A 17,177-nucleotide genomic window follows, 5' to 3' on the forward strand; every position below is an offset into this window, starting at 1 on the left:
CGGTTCCTGCCCTCTTTCTCTCTCTCCCTGTGCGAAGTGAAAATAGTTTACACAATGTAGCACGATTAGTTGGTGTAGTAATTTTCGGCGCAGGGATTAAGTGAATTACCGAGTCGGCTGGCCATGCCCATGTCCTTCGGGTCGGGCCGGACGACTCGGCTGCCAACGAATGTGAAAGTTTTACACCGAGGGTGAGCGCATTCTGCGGTCAGCATTGGTAGCGCAGTGCGCCTGCAAATGGAATGACATTTCAAATGCATCGAGCGATTTTGTGGAAACCGTGGAGCGGTACATTCGGTTTCAGCGGGCAAGAGTGTGGTTAACGCAACGGAACTTAAGCTCGAACTGGAAACACATAGGACGGGCAGTCAGGGAAAGCAATAAAGTAGCGTTTAGATTGGTTCAACGTTTCTTAAGCCAATGCGATGTTGGTTCTTGCCACCGATACGACACCCACTTTTAAGAGGATTTTTCATGAGAAGTTTTGTGCAAAGTTTCTGCTTCGGCATTATTGGAGAACCGTTACCAATGTCCACCGAGTAAAGAGAACTGCTGGAGGTTGGGAATTTGGCAGTTCACGTGGAAAGAGTCTGGAGTGGCCGCCATTGAGGTGTGTCAATGCGTTGAAAGTTCATGGCTTAGTTTTCAGTTTTTGAAAGCATAAATACAGTTTCAAGCACAGTTTTGGGTGTGTTTATGAGTCTGAACTATAAAAATGGACGGATTGAAGGCCATTACGCCTAACAATTTAATTTCCGAACAAGGCCATTTGCTTGTCAAGTTTACATTTCAGGATGATTTGCAAAACGCTTTGATCACGTGAAGATACATTTACATTTGTGATCAACTGCAAACTCGTTGTCACACTCGAAAGCTACTGGCATGCTGGCTGAGTAACAGAAAGTGACCATCAGCGGCCGCTAACCATTTCCTCACTTCTAATCTGCCCAGTGTGGTTGTGATGGACGGTTAAACCATATCGAACGGGCTGAAGCAAATTCTCAAACCCCTCTCCCCTGGAACAGGCAAAACACAAACAATGTGGCATGTAAACGGGTTGTATGCTTTGCGGTTTGGGGTTGGATTTTGTAACAAAATCGATCCACCGAAGCCACAACTCGTGGCGCGCCGTTGTCATTTCACGGCCATCAGACCCATCATCAGGCGTGCAAGGGGAATGGGAAGAGAGCATGCGTTACAGGGGCTCATGGCATCACGTAATGGCCTGTGGCCGGTGTGGTGGGCAGGCAACGGAAATGGTCGTCGTGGTTTGTGGCCGAAATCGATCGGTGGTTCGTGGCGCATAAATCAATGGGTTTTCCACTAATACACACATGCACACGGGCACATAGGGGAGAGGGAAGCAAAAAAAGGGGCGCATCGCGCGAGGTGTTGACAAATGTCTGCACGGACAGGTCGTACAGGTGTGCTGCATTGTTACCGGATACTGGGTGTTTATGAGGGCTGTTGGGCTGTAGGGGGAGGCGAATTTTCACGTGTGCCTGTCCCCCCCTATTCCTTTGGAGGCGAAGGGTGCTGCTATTTTGTGTGTGGAATTGTTTTCACTGCTGTGGGAGCTGTTGCTCGGTGCATGAGTGGTCGCCTGTTGGATGACACGTGCATAAACAGGGACCGAAGTGGAGCATTATTTAGCGTTTAATCGGCCGATGCGATGCGATAAGCCCACAATGGGGGCTCTCTGCTTCAACCAGGTAGGCCATGACCCTTCGGGAGGGAGGGATGGTTGCATGATAATATCGGTGTTATCTCGTGATAAGCTATGCGATACTGTCGAGGGAAATCCCGGCGCTTTCATTAACGATTGGCCGGTTGTTTATGCTGGTTCGGATATTTGGTAAACAGAATGTAAGCTGAGCTGCACTAAAGCTGTTTTAAATGAAATGTAATGATCGAAACGTTTTTCGTTTGGTTGATGAAGAAATATGAGAAGAAGAATTGTTTCTGTACAGGATTTAGTAAAACATTTCTTTTCTGTGTGTTGTTTATAGTGTGTGTTTTATTGCCTATTAAATTCTCAAAACACTTGTTGTTTATTCGCCACTGTGAGTATCATTTATGTGAAATGGTTTTATTCTGATCCGAGTTAGAGGCTTTAAAGGATTATAGGAGTGCAAAGTATTTTTTTACATAAAAAACTTCTTGTTTAACCATAAATGCATATTTAAGACAAGCGAAATAATATTTACAAATGAACCAATTCAAGAAACCGAGCAAAGGGTTTACAATAAGCCTATCTACATAATAAACAAAATGCTACTTGCATCAATTTAGAGACCTTTTATTGCAGTTTTAATCGCAAATAATCCAAAAGAAATCCTCTTGTGGTTATTCGCTAAACATATTGGAACGATTCTCTAGCAAAGTCCTGTCAACCTTCTAGAAAGTGCTAGTGGGTGAACGAAAGGTGCGGCGAGGGTGTATTCTAAAAGTTCTCTCACGTTTTGCACTCTTCAAATTGATGCGGTATTTATTAATCATTGAAATCAGTTATTGCCGGCAGCCACCACGGGGAGGTTACGCCGGTCCCACCATTCCGGGTGCGTGCTGCTTGAGAATTCTAGAACGATCAAGACGCGCAGCCAGTCCTCTTCATCTAGCGACCAACGACAAAAGCATTCTTGCCAGCTTCTCTTCAACCCCGCCTCGGCAGTTCCTTCCCGGCCGATCCCATGAATAAATTATTGCCGCAATGTGATTTGATCGAGTGTCAAACGGGGTGACGGGGTTTGGAATGGATACCTCCGCCCTCTCTTCACCCGTTGCCCATTGCTCATTTTCAGCCTGAATCGATTTCACGCCGAAGGAAAGACGGGGGAAAAGGTTAAAAAATGAATCGAAATAAACGCACCGGAGTCTCGGTGCTGAAAGGTGAGCTCAAGATGTCAAAGCGTGTCACTTTCGGTTGCCCTTAAAAAGGAAAGTGTTAGCGAGCTGGGTGAATTTAAATGAGCCACAGCAAAAGCACGCTGGAAGGACCGCAATCGGCCAGAGCGAGCCACTTCGGTTCAGAATCGGTTCAGTTCGCTGATTGATAGTGCGGCATAAGTGGAGAATTATGGGAAATATTAGGTTTTCGTATTTGTTACCCCACTCCTGCTCCCCGGAGGTAGCTTTTATGAGGTTGGTGAGAAACAACACACTGCCTCTTCCGCTTTCCTTTCCTGCAACGTGCATCACCGATTTGTCGCTGCAATGAATCATATCACGGTGCTCTCGATTTCTATCGTATTCCTTTTATGCTTCGTTCCATAGAAAAATAATTCAGAAAAAAAAATCAAGAGAGAGAGAGAGAGCGAGTGAGGAATAGTGCGAGGTTACAGCAATGAAATGGGCGACAGCAAAAAGGCAATCCGATGACGGCTTCACTCAACGGCACCAGCCCTCCTGATCCTGATCGATCCAGCGGACCGTTAAAAGGGATCCTATTAATCATGTTATCGATTTCGGCTTTAATAACTTTATTTTGGGATTCTTTTTGCCGGGGGTTTTTCCTTCCTCTTCTTCTCTTTTCATATTTTGCAGTTAGGTCACCGGCCGGATTCCATGTCGGCCCCTTTCATGTTCCGGTCCCTGCGATCCCCGTGATCCTTGGTTTATCTGGGGGTTTTTTTTTGAGCGGACAGAAAACCCTCCACTAACCAACATTCATCGAGTTTTTTTGGTCTGTTTTTTCTCTTCTTCATGCCTGCCGTCAACGTGCGGTGTCCACAGCGAAACTCGGGGCGCCGGCACGTTTCATCGATAATGTCGAACGAGCGCAAGCTCGGCTACAAGACGCCCCACTCGCCGTTTCTGTCGAAAATCACTTTCCACTGGATCGTGCCGCTGCTGTGGCGCGGCTACCAGGAACCGCTCGAGCTCGAGAGTCTGGGCGCGCTGCACGAGAAGGACACCAGCCGCTATCACTACGATCAGTTTCTGTTCATTTATCAAAGCTACAAGGTAAGGTAACTGGAGCGTCCTGCGGCCCCCCCGGGGGATTGGGTTCCCTTTTTTGATGGAGCGGTAACTTTGTAAAATAGTTTCCACCGATGTTTCCAACGCCGTGTTCCTGTTCTTGGTCGCTTCTGGTTGTTTCTTTTTCTTCTGGTGCTCAGGCGGATGCTTATGTGTGCCAGGAATTTGAATCTCTTTTGAATTAAAACCTCTATCCCCCTCCACTGCCACTATCGGGACGGGACTATCTTTGGTCCAAATGCGTCCGATTCCCGTTTGTGGGCAGTGACTGCTGCGTTAGGCGTTGGGCTCATTGGACATAAATCAAATATTGTGCGTATACCGCTCATCGAAGCAATCCTTCCCGACAAACTGTGCGTTTCCTTTAGCAAACGGAACCGGAAGGCTTCTTTTGACCGTTATCTTGCTACTTTGTCAAGGCATTCTTCGCCCATTTACTACTCTTTTAAGCTGGGTCTAACCGTTGGACAACAGAGAGTAAAAGAGAGGAAGAGAGTGATAGACAGAGCGAGAAAAAAAGCGGCGCAAAGCAGGCAGGCATAACTTTCTGCACTCCCGTTCTTAGCGTTCTTAGTGGGTTCGTCGTCGTCGCCGTCGTCGTCGTAACTATTAAATAATGGCATGATTAATTATGCCACAAGCCATAGTTCGCTTACAGTTTTGTTTGGCAAAAAGTTACTGGCGAGAGCACCTTGTCACCAAAGTGTGGCCCAGGTTTTTCTCCACACCCCAGGTCCTGTCCTTGTTTCGAAGAAGAGTTTTCTCCATAATTTTGCTTAATTTTCTTTGATAGTCGCCGAGGGTCGCGCAAGTCTGGCTTGATCGTGGCACGAGGGGAACATGTTTTGTGCAACTTTGCAAGTTGGCAACCAACGTATTTTCCACCGAATGGCATTTGTGCGTTGTGGCAAAGTTAGCAAGGTCGACAAAAAAAACCGTCAATTACGGCATTTAACAGTGGAAATAGGATTAACACAAGCAGGATAACAAATAAAAAAAAGGTAGTACGAAAGAAAAACATCGACAAGGACAGAATTATGCAATTGTCCGAGCACTCTAATGGGCAGATTATCCTTCTGAGACAGAGTGTGAGAGCAAGAGAGAGCACTAGGCACCTGCTTGGCTATTGCAAGCCATCTCTGGTATCAGCGCGCATATCTGTTCCATCTTTAACATGATTCGGCACTGGCAGCACGGTGAAGCACATTATCCCTTCCCCGGTTGCCACTGAAAACGGTGTATAAACGGATAACCGTGCGTGCGTGCGTGAGTGCTTGCTGGCCGTGCACAACCCTTTTCACTTTCGGTGACAATTCACCGTCGACCCACGCAGCAGCAGCCAACTCCACGTCTGCCGGCTTCGGGCAAATTTGTGGCAAATTAGGAATGGCGTCAACTGGGCCGCCGGTTGACGGTTTTGCTTTATTTCTCTGTGTGTTTTTTTTACCGCGTCCGTGGAAAGGGAAGATCCATGTCAAAGCTTCAAGGCCTGCAAGACGCTTCGGGGAGAGGGATGGCTGCTATCCTTCAATGAAAGGGGTAACGGCAGAATGACAACAAAAAGGGGATTACACGGACTGATAATTAATTCACTTCACCACCTTGGCTAGGCGGTGGAAAAATTAATGTCAAGCCAACACCGTGCGTGGGTGTGTGCCCAACTCTCCCCCTTCCGCTCACTCTTCCCATCCTCTGGGGAACACTTTACGCTGGTGAGTAAAATAGATTTTTAACAGAGAGGTTGCGCCTTTCGTTAATGCTGTCCCGGGGCCCCGGGAATAGTGCAGGATGATGTAGTCCGCCTTGTCCCTTACCGCCGGTCCACCGCGAGAAGGGCTATGATGAAAACATGGATTTTTAAACCACTGTAGTAGGGTGGACCTGGGGGAGAGAGGTTGACTGGGCCAGCTGATAAGCGGCTTCGTGGCTCCCATGCAAATCAACGGACCTGCGAGGGTTTTTTTTCTCTTCCTATTTTTAAGGACGAGGCCTCAAAGGACGCACATGAATGGAATGGATGGCGTGGTGTGGTGCGCTATGCTATCTTTGTTTTCTTATCGCACCACAAACACGAACCACCACTAGGCTGGGCTGTGAAAAGGGCAACGCCTTTTCACAGCGATACCGCGTGGCCACCGACCGCTTGCTGGCACCCTTGCTTCAGGGTCCAATTATTCGTGCTGACGACCGACCGGTTACTCTTCTTCGTTTTATCGTTTTACGAAAAGAAGTTACCTCTTTCCTCCTCCCTCTCTTTTTCCCCTTTATCTTTTGTCCTCCGAAGAATCTGGTGTTGGTAGGCTTTTTGCCACCGCCATCATCGCGCATCGCACGCTCCGCACTGGATGCCATTCGCTTGCCGCGTCTCGGACTTTCTTTTCATTGCAAATTTTTACCACGACATAAATCAAAGCAATTTTTTTTTCGGTCCAACCAAACACCATCCGGTGGAGGTTTTGTGGTACATCGGATTGGAAGCGGCCCCGGTGGCGCCTCGCTCGTATGCTCCGAGGAGAGCGAGAGGAGGTCGCTTACGATCGCACCGCGCGCTTGATTTAGTACACCGTTTTCAGTCTTCTCATTCAGCCGCTCGCTCGAGCGCGATTGCGGTTCGTGGTTGATGGGTGGCTTCGCTTCTTGCCATCCAATGCACCGGATGGGTTTGCTGTGGGCAGCATGTTATCTGCCAACACGTGGGTGCTAAATGATTGTGGGAAATCTTGGTGTTTTTTTTTTTGTTGTTGAAGGCGTAATATACGAAGAACTGACTTAAGAAACAGTTCGGAATATTCTGCCATTCGTTTGCTGCAATCGGAGAGGGTAAAAATGAAAAAAAAGAAAATGCCCATGCGCCTCCATCGGCAACAATAATGGAGGCGCATGGTACTTGATGTTTTCAAACGATTTAACGGTCGTTTTAAACATGCAGCCTTAGCGAAATTCATGTTTTTGAGGTTAAGCATAGGGCTGATGGCTGCTCGTAGTGTGCTCTGGAAACATGCAGCGAGTTGTGGCTTCCATCGTCGATATTTTGATGGGATTCTCGATTGATCAAAGCACTCCAGGTGTCCTGTAGGTGGTCTTTCTTTCACTTGGCCTCACTCCTTGTTCCTTACCCTCTGTTTTACTGTTCGATAATTCGCGCAATACATTACATTACGCAATACATCTACATTAATCATCATTTCTGTTCCTTTTTTTTCCCCCGATACGACCACCACCTGATCGAAGAGCACCCGTGCCTCGCTCTGGCGCTGCTACGTGCGCAACGGCTGGCGTATGTTTCTGGTCGGTGGACTGCTGAAGCTGGCCGGCGATCTGTGCGCTCTGGTGGGTCCACTGTGCATTTCCAATATAGTCGATTACATAGCGTCGACCACGACACAGCAGCACAATCCGGACGGCAGCGTAGCAGTCACCGTGGGGTTGGTTGCCGCCGTGTCAGCGTCCTTAATTTTGGGCAATGATACGATGGTGAAAGGTGCCATCGACAAATCGAATCAATCACCCGTTGGCATGGCGGGAGCGGGAGTACTTGGTCAACCACCACCGCAACCACCAGCAGTGGCCACCATTCTGTTGACGTCGAGCTGGTCGTCGTTCTTCGCGAACGGTTGGATCGTGTGCGTTCTCGTGCTGATTGCGTCGCTGGCCCAGGGTACACTTTCGCAGGCCAGCACTCACCTGATGGACGGCGAAGGCATCCGGTTGAAAAATGCACTCCAGGGGCTGGTGTACCGGAAGACGCTCCTGCTTAGTACGAGCTGTTTTCACGCAGTGGCAGCGAACGCAACCCCTGAAAAGCAGAGCAGCAGCGAACCACAGCGAGAACCGGAGAACGAGGGGTCCCTCCACTGGAACCGTGTCGGGGGGAGTCGCAACCGTTCGAAGGTAGTGGCCGATGCTGAACTAGCTCCTGTCAACGCAACGGCGGATGTGCAGCAACATGGTACGGTCCGGTACGCAAACATCGGCCACGGTGAAGTGGCACCACCATCGCGCGATCCGTCGACCAATGTCAATCGAGCTCACGATGACCGAACGGAAATGGTTGGAACCACAGCGACCCGTGGTGGTACCGGAAATGCTGCACCCAGCAGTAGTAGTACCGGTGAACAAATGGGCAGCATAACTGACAGTGGCACCATCACCAACCTAATGTCGGACGATGCGTTCAACGTGATGTCGTTCGTGAAGATGGTCCACTACGTATGGGCCATTCCGCTGAAGGTAAGCATTACTTTCCAGGGGGCAGATGGGACCTTTGGAGTGGAATGCGTCACTGGTGTGCATTTGCGCGCGCGTTTGCGTTTTAGATTTTGTACGCAGGGGAGGTTTTTCGGCCAAAAAGCATGTTTGTTTTGTTTGCAACATTGATGCGGGCAGCACACCCTACCGACGTACGGCACTTCAATCGCGATGGCCTGGCTGCGTATTTTACAACGCAGCATCATTTTGTACTTCTCTGTAATGCTCGTAACGGTGTACCATTATTGCACAACAGGAGAATGTTGCGCTTGATAAGATGGGTAAGATTTATTTAATTAAACTAATGCACTTTGAGCTATTGGGTTTTGCTGCATCTGGCAACCGTACTAGCAGTTGATTTAAAATATGAAAGTTTATTCCTGGCACATCTAGTAGGCAATGGTGAAAGTGTTAAAAGGTCCATCCAGCCATCATAGACGCTGGTTAAGCAGATTGATAAATGTTTAATGAATTAATATTCAATTTTGCTTCCAATACTGAATGAAAAGTTGATAAGGTAATTCAATAAATGTCTTCAAAAAAGTAAACTTGATTCCAACCAGCAACAGCATAATGGAACTGATTAAAATGGAGTGATGCTTCACTCGTGGCGAAGGGCGCGATAAACGCCCGGTTGATTTTTTTATCGATAACATAATTTGCGATAAATATTCTCCAATTTGATGCCACCTGGCTCCGTTCGACCTTCACCTTGTGTGTCATTCGCTTTTCGCCTCTGGTCTCTTTATCAAATGCAATAAAGAGTTGCTCCCTACGTTTTCCCTGTGTTTCCTTTCTCGTCCCCCTGTTTTTGTGACCTTCTTTCACTTGTCGGTTGCGTTGCCCCTTTTGCTGACTAGCGGCGTTGGCGTCAGGTGGTGCAGCTGTGATAACAGTGCCATCATCGAACGCTTCGGACGGGGGCCGAAAAAACAACGGCCGCCGGTGATTATATTCAATTATTCTGATTGCGTTGCACTTTGTGCCGATCGCTTACCGTTGGTGGCGTGTGTTTGTGTTTGCGCGTTCCGGTGCATCGAAAGTCGAAAGTTGGTCGTGGTCGGTGGTCGTTGCAGACACTTCACGACTTACGATAAATTTTCCGAACAATCGCGCGAGTGTTGGGCCAGTAAGTTTTATCGGTACTTTTAAGTTTTTCGACGCGATAATTGCTTCCATAGAAAATGATAACTTTCCCGTTTGTGGCAGCATGTGCCCGATGTGCCAAGGGGTTCGACGGATGACCCTGCCCGAACGGTGGTGTAAATTGGCAAACTAATAAAGCATTAGCTCGGCGAGAAAAGCTGACGGTCAAACAAATTAGGGAACTAAAGTTTTCTGCAGCCTTTTTTAAAACTTGCAGGTTAAAACATGGATCATTAGGAGTTTGAAGACGAAAGCATCGAGCCAATCAAAATCTGTGTGCACGAGTCAGATCGAAAGTTGCTCTGGAAAGGATCTCTAAAATTTCGAAAACATTGTAAACCTTTACTCTGACTAAAAAATACCCTGATCCTTTTGCCCCATGACCGTACGTGATCGTTTCGCATAGAATAGCAGATGAATCAAAGTGAAAAGGGGAAAGATAAACAAGGTACACGGGTCAGAGCATCTGCTTTTAGTGAAACGGAGCCCTCTGACCTCTGCAGGAGCAAGTTTTCCTATAAACGATTCACTATGGCCGTGATATGATAGGGTAGCAGTTACGCATCGCATCGTAATGACCATTATGTGTCCATTAACATTCAGGAGCGCTTCAAGTTTCATCCAGACTGGCCTCGTTACCTATGTTACCTTCATTGTGAGGCAATGTTCGGTACCGATTTCAATGTTCATCTAAACGTAAAGTGTCACAAACGATGATGATAATAATGGTGATGATGATGATGGGATTGGTTTAATTATATTTATTCAAAAAGGGGCCAATAATGGTCAACTTGGAAAGAGCGGGTAGAGTGAGGTATTTCGAATCTGAAAGAGGAATTCCAGAAACTTTTCGTCGATTCAACTTTTTAAACCGGTCCGTTACGTCGGTAGAAAAGAGCTTTACAACGGGCTTGACACGGATTGCAGTCGAATGGTGCCCGAAACGGATGTTTCATTCATGATCTAGCATATTAAGTACAACCTGCATTGGGCCCCCCAAAACCGGGGCAGAACATCTTTAATGAGGTCATCTCAAAAAGCGAGCTCCAAGATACCTTTCTCTGGCTAGGGGAGTTTCTTCGGAAGTCTTTCACCCGTGGTAAAATATTCCCTCCATTTTCTCCGCCTTCTTCACCGCCTGTGCACTCATTAGTACCGGGCTCGTGGAGTTTCTTGGACCATAATAGCTCCCCCATTCCGGATAGCCCATCCCCTGGCGTAGAACACTCTAGACTGCGAGCTGGCCATTGAGCGAGCAGCAAAAAGTGTGATAATTTGAAATTACAAATTAGTTGGCGACATTAGCCGACCGGTATAGTGCGGCAGTACCCGGGGCCAAGTTGTCGCTCGCTCTACCACCACGTTAAGGCGGAAAAAGGTAAAGTGACAAACGGGAGCCAAAATGGGGAAAAGGGCTTCCTAGAAGTGACATCTACGTCGGACATCGCTGGCTCTGGCTCTGGTCACGGGGATAGAATGCAAAATGAAAGCAAATGAGCAACGCATCCTCTCTCTAGCTCGCTCGCTCACTCGTGTTTGCTTTCTAGGGCGTGCTCTACCAGGCCAAGGCCATCATCTTGCCGGTCCTGATTGGGACGAGGGCGAAAAACGCTAAGTACTTAATCCTGGTTATGGTTGCTGTGGCTCTCCATTATGCTGTTTGTTCTTGCTTCGAGAGTGGAGCGCTCTCTGGTGACCCGAAGACGCAGTGGCGCAACCGAGAAGGTAGGTTTGACCACCGCATTGTTCCGCGGTACGGGACCATCCACCGGGAACGATAGGGAAGGGGAACTATTCCCACAAAACAAGCAGGTGCGCAGGATGTGCCAGACGACGACGGACGTCATTAATTTGATCGAAGATGATGATAATGCAGTAATAGAGAGACTAGACTTCGCTTCGCTGCTCTACACAGTCTTCGCGGACGCGGTTGTGATCGCTTTGCGGATGCTTTTTGCTTGAAACCACCACTGTCAGTAATGAACCGAGCATCATTTTCAATTCATTACTTTGTGAAACGACAACGAAACACTATAGCCACTAGCCACACTTTCAACGATTGCGCGGTAGAAAGTCATGATTTATGTCCACTTTCTTACTCACTGTCATGTACTTTGGCATGGAAAGGAACGAAATCCTTTTTACTTTAATATTTAATTACTGTCTCTCTCTCTTTCTCTTCCTGGGTTTCATCAGATCGCTGTCGTGATGTACCTGCTGTATCGGCAGCTCGGGATTAGCACAGTAATTGGATCGGTCGTTTGCATCGTCACGATGACACCGCTGCAGCTACTGATCGGCAAGCTAATGGCTGCCAACTCGAAGAAAGCTTCCGTAAGTACTCGTCTGGAGTGGAAGTGTGCGCACAAGGTGTACCATGAACGCATTAATTATGGTTCCAAGTAAATCGAGACACGAGATGATGGAAATTGGAGAACGGTTTAAACGTTGCTGGAGTTTGAAAAAGAATTCCTTTGTTCAAACACTTCACTGTTTCTGCTACTACTTTCTGTGGACGAAAAGCTAACCAGCGTAGCATAGATTTCATTGAAAAGTCTCGTTCTTCATCGTCGTAAATGACCTGGACTCAACGTATCGGAGGTAGAAATCTATTAACATCATCACGGCACGGCACGGCACGGACCAACCCTAGCTGATTGCGAGGTTCTATTGAATAGTTTTTCCAGCACCATCCGCACCTTTAGAATGTTCCTCACTCACCGTCTCTCTTTCCTTTTCTCTCTCTCCCTCCCTGACTGGCACCTGTCGCTGGCATTCTACCGGCAAAGCAGGAATGCACCGACGAGCGGCTACGACGCATCAACGAGGTGCTGCTGGGGATCAAATTAATTAAACTGAACGCATGGGAGGGTGTGTTCAAAGATAAAATATCCGTCGCCCGCCAGCAGGAGCTACGCCATCTCGACCTGGACTCGATCTACTGGACGCTAATGAGTAAGTTTTGCAGCGACAGTGACCGGCACAGCTCAGCCCAGCCTTCGGACGTTGTTCTGGACGTTTTTGGGGTCGGTCGGTTGTGCTTTATCAGGGCGATCGGGCTCTGTGCCCGATAGGTATGTGTCCACGGCGGGCGGGGGCGTGGGGGTTGGCTACCTATAATGAAGAATGGTGCCATCAGATCACGCTGAGCCACTCTCGTTCCTTTCCCCGTTGACTTGTTGGCCAACAACGGGGTTGATGCTTCGGTCCCGTGTCTCCGTCTGGGCTGTTCTGGCCAGTGCCTTAGAGTCTTTTCGTGAAATTGCCGGGATACCGGCACCGCGGTACACCGGTTCGGTTCGGTTCGGAGTCCGGCATGGAATTTCGTTTCATTTCATTCACTGATTAGGATCCTTTCGTTTGCTTTCAATTTAAACCGGCTTCCTACCTTTAGTAGCAGAGCATGATTCATTCAACCGCTAGAGGCCCTTAACCTTGGTGAACAGTTCATGAGGTGACTTCAGAATACCCAGTTGTGAGAGCATTTGACATGATTTAAAAAATATTGCTCTAAATGATGGGTTGAGTAACTGAAACCGGCTTTGGACAATGCAACAACTCTGTCTGTGATGTTGACGTTTGACTCTTGAGGCTCAGTGCATAACCGTAGTGCTGACTACAGAGTTTCCTCGGTACACAGACTGTCTGTCCGTCAAGCGTGCTCAGTAGAACCTGTCAGCGTGTTACAGAGAGAATGCATTGTGTTCAAGGAATTCTAAAGAAATTGTAAACAATCTGGCAACAATGTACAGCAAGTCTCGACAGGCTCGGTGCACTAAGCGTAAGGATGTTGTGTTCCATGAATTCATCCTTTATTTGCGAGGATATTAGATAGAACTGACACTGTAATCACTTGAGATTGATTTGAGCCAATTTGTATCACATTTTTCAGTGCTTCTGACACACGTATCCTCGGTCCTGATTACGATCGTGACGATCGCCGTGTTTCTGGGGCTCGAGAACAACCCGATCGAACTGACCGCTGGCCGTCTGTTCGCTTCGCTTGCCCTCTTTAACCAGCTCACCGTTCCGCTGTTCATCTTTCCCATCACCATTCCGGTGACACTATCGGCCATTGTAAGCACGGGTCGATTAGAAGCGTTCCTGAGCCAACCGGAAGTGGAACGTGGCTCACTCGAGGGTATCCGGACGATGGCACGCATCCTGAGCCGTAGTAATGCCTCGCTGGATATGTACGAAACCGGTGATGAAGAGGAACCACCGGAAGATGGAGTGTCCCACCACGAGACGGATCCATTACGTGGCCAACAGGAAGAGAGGGTAGCCACCGGATCACAACCGGAGTCACAGTCGGTGCATCATGGTTCCACGGTGAATCGAGAGGAAAGCATGAAATCGCTCGTCAATGATCCGGCCGGTCCGTCGGATAACCCGGCCGGTGAAGGTCGATCGAGCTTGGAGCGTACCAAGCTACCACCTTCCAGTAAGCACTCTTCAATCAGCTCCTCAACATCACGCTCCATACGTTCCGGGACGGGGCGAAACGACGAAGACGAAGCAACACTGACGGCAAGCTGCGAACGAAGAACGGTACGATTGCCAAGACCGGCCAAGTACCAGAAGACGGCGTGCAACCCACGCGTAAAGCTCAAGAAAAACAGTCAGCTATCGGTGAGCGCACGGTTGGAAAAGTGTCGCCAAAAGCAGAAACATCTGGCCCGGGAGATGCGCTTCGGTGTGCCGGATGATGCGGCGGTCTACCTCCAGGATGCACGGTTCCGCTGGATGGCCACGACGACGACGATGGTGGCGGTGGATGCAGTCCGTCCACCGGATGGTTCCTTGCACATCGAACAGTTAACCATCCCGAAAGGTGAGCTGCAACGTGGTGTGATGCGCAATCGCGCAAAACTAATGGCCTTCTTTCCTTCCCCGTTTCCACCCTCCTTTCCGACACTCCAGGAAAACTGACCATGATTGTGGGACGTAGTGGGAGCGGCAAATCGTCCCTGCTGGCGGCCCTTCTCAAGGAAATAAATCATCTTTCCGGTGAACTGCTCTGGAACAAGTAAGTAACGGAAAAGGGGGCGAGAGGCGGGAGAGAGAGAGAGCGGCTTTCTTTTGGCCTACGGCTGTCTGGTCCCCTGGTGGCCGGCTTTGGAAAACTTTTGCCAAACCAAATGTTCCGAGAGTCGTTCAACCGTTTGACAATCGGACTGATTAGAAGCGGTTCGTTGCCTTCGAGATTAGACGCCCACATGACCGGCTACCCGAGGTCAGTGGGGGCCGTCCCGGTTCCGGTTGGAAAATCATTCAAGTAGAAACGGGAGCATCGGATCATCCACCACCGCTGAGCCCGTTGATGGTGGTGGCGAGCTTTGGCCCTAAAAGTTTCCCTCCATCCGTCCGTCGAAACAAAAACTCCAAGTCCATGTTCACGAAATTCACGAAACTGTCGCATGAAGGGACCAAGAAGAAGCACACCCAACGGTATTTAGGATCTAGAACGCTCGGCCCTTTTGTTAATTACATTGCCACGGGTTTCTATTTCGGGAAAGAATTGATTGAATATGATATGCGGATGCGCCGTCGCCGCGGGCAATCGCGCTTGGAAGGAAGGTTTCGACATTAAAACTCAATTACACTAAACCCCGGCCGAACCGCTCAGCTCAGAATTGGTGTTTTCAATATTAGAACCGTGCACCCTGGCTCCCTGGTCCCCGATGCCCCGATTTCGGAGGCCTTTTGCCAGCATAAACCCGGCTAGAGCGCTATGGCTGTTGATGGTCAAAATTGTAGCAACATGTCAATCAATTTCGGTGTTCGATGGCGACCTAGGCCGGCGTACCGTGACGTCAAACTGCTTAGGCGGATGATTAATGGGATGTCCTTTGGTTTGGAATGTTTCTGTCCTCTTTTTTCCTCATTCGAGAGAACATTCGTTGATCGATGGTGGCATGGTGGTAGCTCTCAATAGAAGGCCGTTGGAGTGATTAGCTCTATAGCCTCTGATGATCATCTATTGGCAACAGTTACGGGGCAGGATTGGCCTGGTTTAGGTTGCAATTCACGGTTTGTTCACACCGCGTCGCTCGATGGGTTGTCAAAATGATCTTCGTGCTAGTGATGAGAGGGATAAAATCAATTAGGGCTTCTTGCTACAGTTTCAAATGGTCAAAAGATCAAATGGTTTACACTCTACAGTCAAATATCAAGAGTATTTTTCGATTGAAAGGCGCTTGAATGTCGGAAAAGCTTACCAATTAATGTTTTTCGATACATTCGCCTGATCGATACCGTGGTCCAAAAAAACCGATCCGTGCAAAACGCAATTTCCATAACCGTGGCTCATGCTCGTGTTTGCAAACGAGTAGTGTATATGAAAGCAATCATCATCCAGACTAGCGGAGCCTAATAATCCACTTTCCGCAAAAAAAAACTCTCTTTGCCGCCATCGACATAAACTCACGCTCGGTAGAATTAGGCTGGGCATTCCCCCCTTTTTTATGTTCATTTTTTGCGCTGTTCCACTTGCTCTTCCTTTTTCATGTCCAAGTGCCGGTGAGGGCACGGGAATAAAAGTTAAACTAATAAATTCATCGGAAGAATCAATTCCACCGTTTGACCAGAGGTTCCACCATCCCGGACAGTGCCCGAAAAAAGCAACGCAGAAGCGATGGGTCTGGGTAAACATAAATAACGATCACATTCCCCTGTGCCTGTGCCGCTCTTTGGCCACCACCACCAAAGTTTTATGGTATCGAGAAGGGATGGATGGCCTTGCTGGTGCTTGCCGGTGCTTTTTTGACGACCATTTATGGCGATTTATTGGAGCATCGCGTGTCATCGGGTAAAGGTATGCAGGCATGTGTTTTTTTTTCCGGCGCTGCTGCTGTTCTCCGTTTGGTTTGGTTGAAATGCGGTACCCGAGTTGAGCGTGAAGCATAGATTTCAAGAATTTTCGGTTCACCTTTTTCGGTCTCTATCCGGTTACGCTTCGGATGCCGTTTGTTTCAGTTGTGCATCGTTTGTGGAGTGGAGGATATTGTTGATTTGAGGAAACATGGAATGCAGTATGCAAAGCAGGAAATGCACCACAAAGCGAAGCATTTACGTTTCCTGTAATAGAGTTATGTAGTTGAGAATGCTTTTTACACTCTATTATCTGTTCACATTATGATTTGCGCTAAATTGTCGCAGCATGAATGAAACTTTTGGCGATGAAACATTATTTCAATAAATTCGTAAGAAGCAGAAACTAAAGAAAACCCAGGTTCAAAATGTTATTTAAATTTTCATCAGTATCGTGAACAGCAGTCCTTAAATAGAGCAGCGGAAGCATCAATGACAATCTTTCTACATCGCACCTGGCTGAACAAACAATCTGTATATCCTTTTTCCTGAAATTCCCCGTACGAAAATCGAAGAGCTTCCGTCGATTGATCGGCGGAAAGAAAAGCTTCCAGGAAGCACTACAACCCGGATGTGCTGTGCCGCTGCATATGCTGTCTCGTGACCGTACGTGACCCGCGCAGTCCGTACTCCAAACAATGAACCCTTGCCTCTAGGTATCATCAGGATATCAGGGAACACACATACATACGTGTTGTCAGTCTAAAAAATGAGGAAAAAAAACTCGAACGAAGTCGCTTCGCGAACCAAGCGCGGAGTGACCAACGGGACGAGCATCGGAGTTACTTCCACACGGTTCAGTTATTATAAACAAAGCCATTGCACGGTGTCGGATAGAAATGGAGAGAGCGTCAAATGAAACATATGAAAAGGAAGGAAGCGTGGAAAGGATGGTGGTGGGACAGTACAAACAATCAGTGTTTTGACGGTTT

At 48.1% G+C, this 17,177-nt stretch overlaps 1 protein-coding gene across 2 annotated transcripts in view; it reads left to right on the top strand.

Moving 5' to 3' along the window:
- Positions 1-17,177, top strand: part of LOC126572424 (ATP-binding cassette sub-family C member Sur) — a 40,491-nt gene that overhangs the window by 9,924 nt on the left and 13,390 nt on the right. For both annotated transcript variants that reach the window (XM_050231734.1, XM_050231735.1), the window contains exons 5-10: positions 3,733-3,963; positions 7,210-8,208; positions 11,569-11,706; positions 12,165-12,327; positions 13,265-14,206; positions 14,296-14,401. In XM_050231734.1, coding sequence (XP_050087691.1) covers positions 3,733-3,963; positions 7,210-8,208; positions 11,569-11,706; positions 12,165-12,327; positions 13,265-14,206; positions 14,296-14,401 — 2,579 coding nt within the window. The remainder of the gene's footprint in view (positions 1-3,732; positions 3,964-7,209; positions 8,209-11,568; positions 11,707-12,164; positions 12,328-13,264; positions 14,207-14,295; positions 14,402-17,177) is intronic.

The sequence above is a fragment of the Anopheles aquasalis genome, chromosome 2, assembly GCF_943734665.1.
Source record: "Anopheles aquasalis chromosome 2, idAnoAquaMG_Q_19, whole genome shotgun sequence".
Taxonomy (NCBI): Eukaryota; Metazoa; Arthropoda; class Insecta; order Diptera; family Culicidae; genus Anopheles; species Anopheles aquasalis.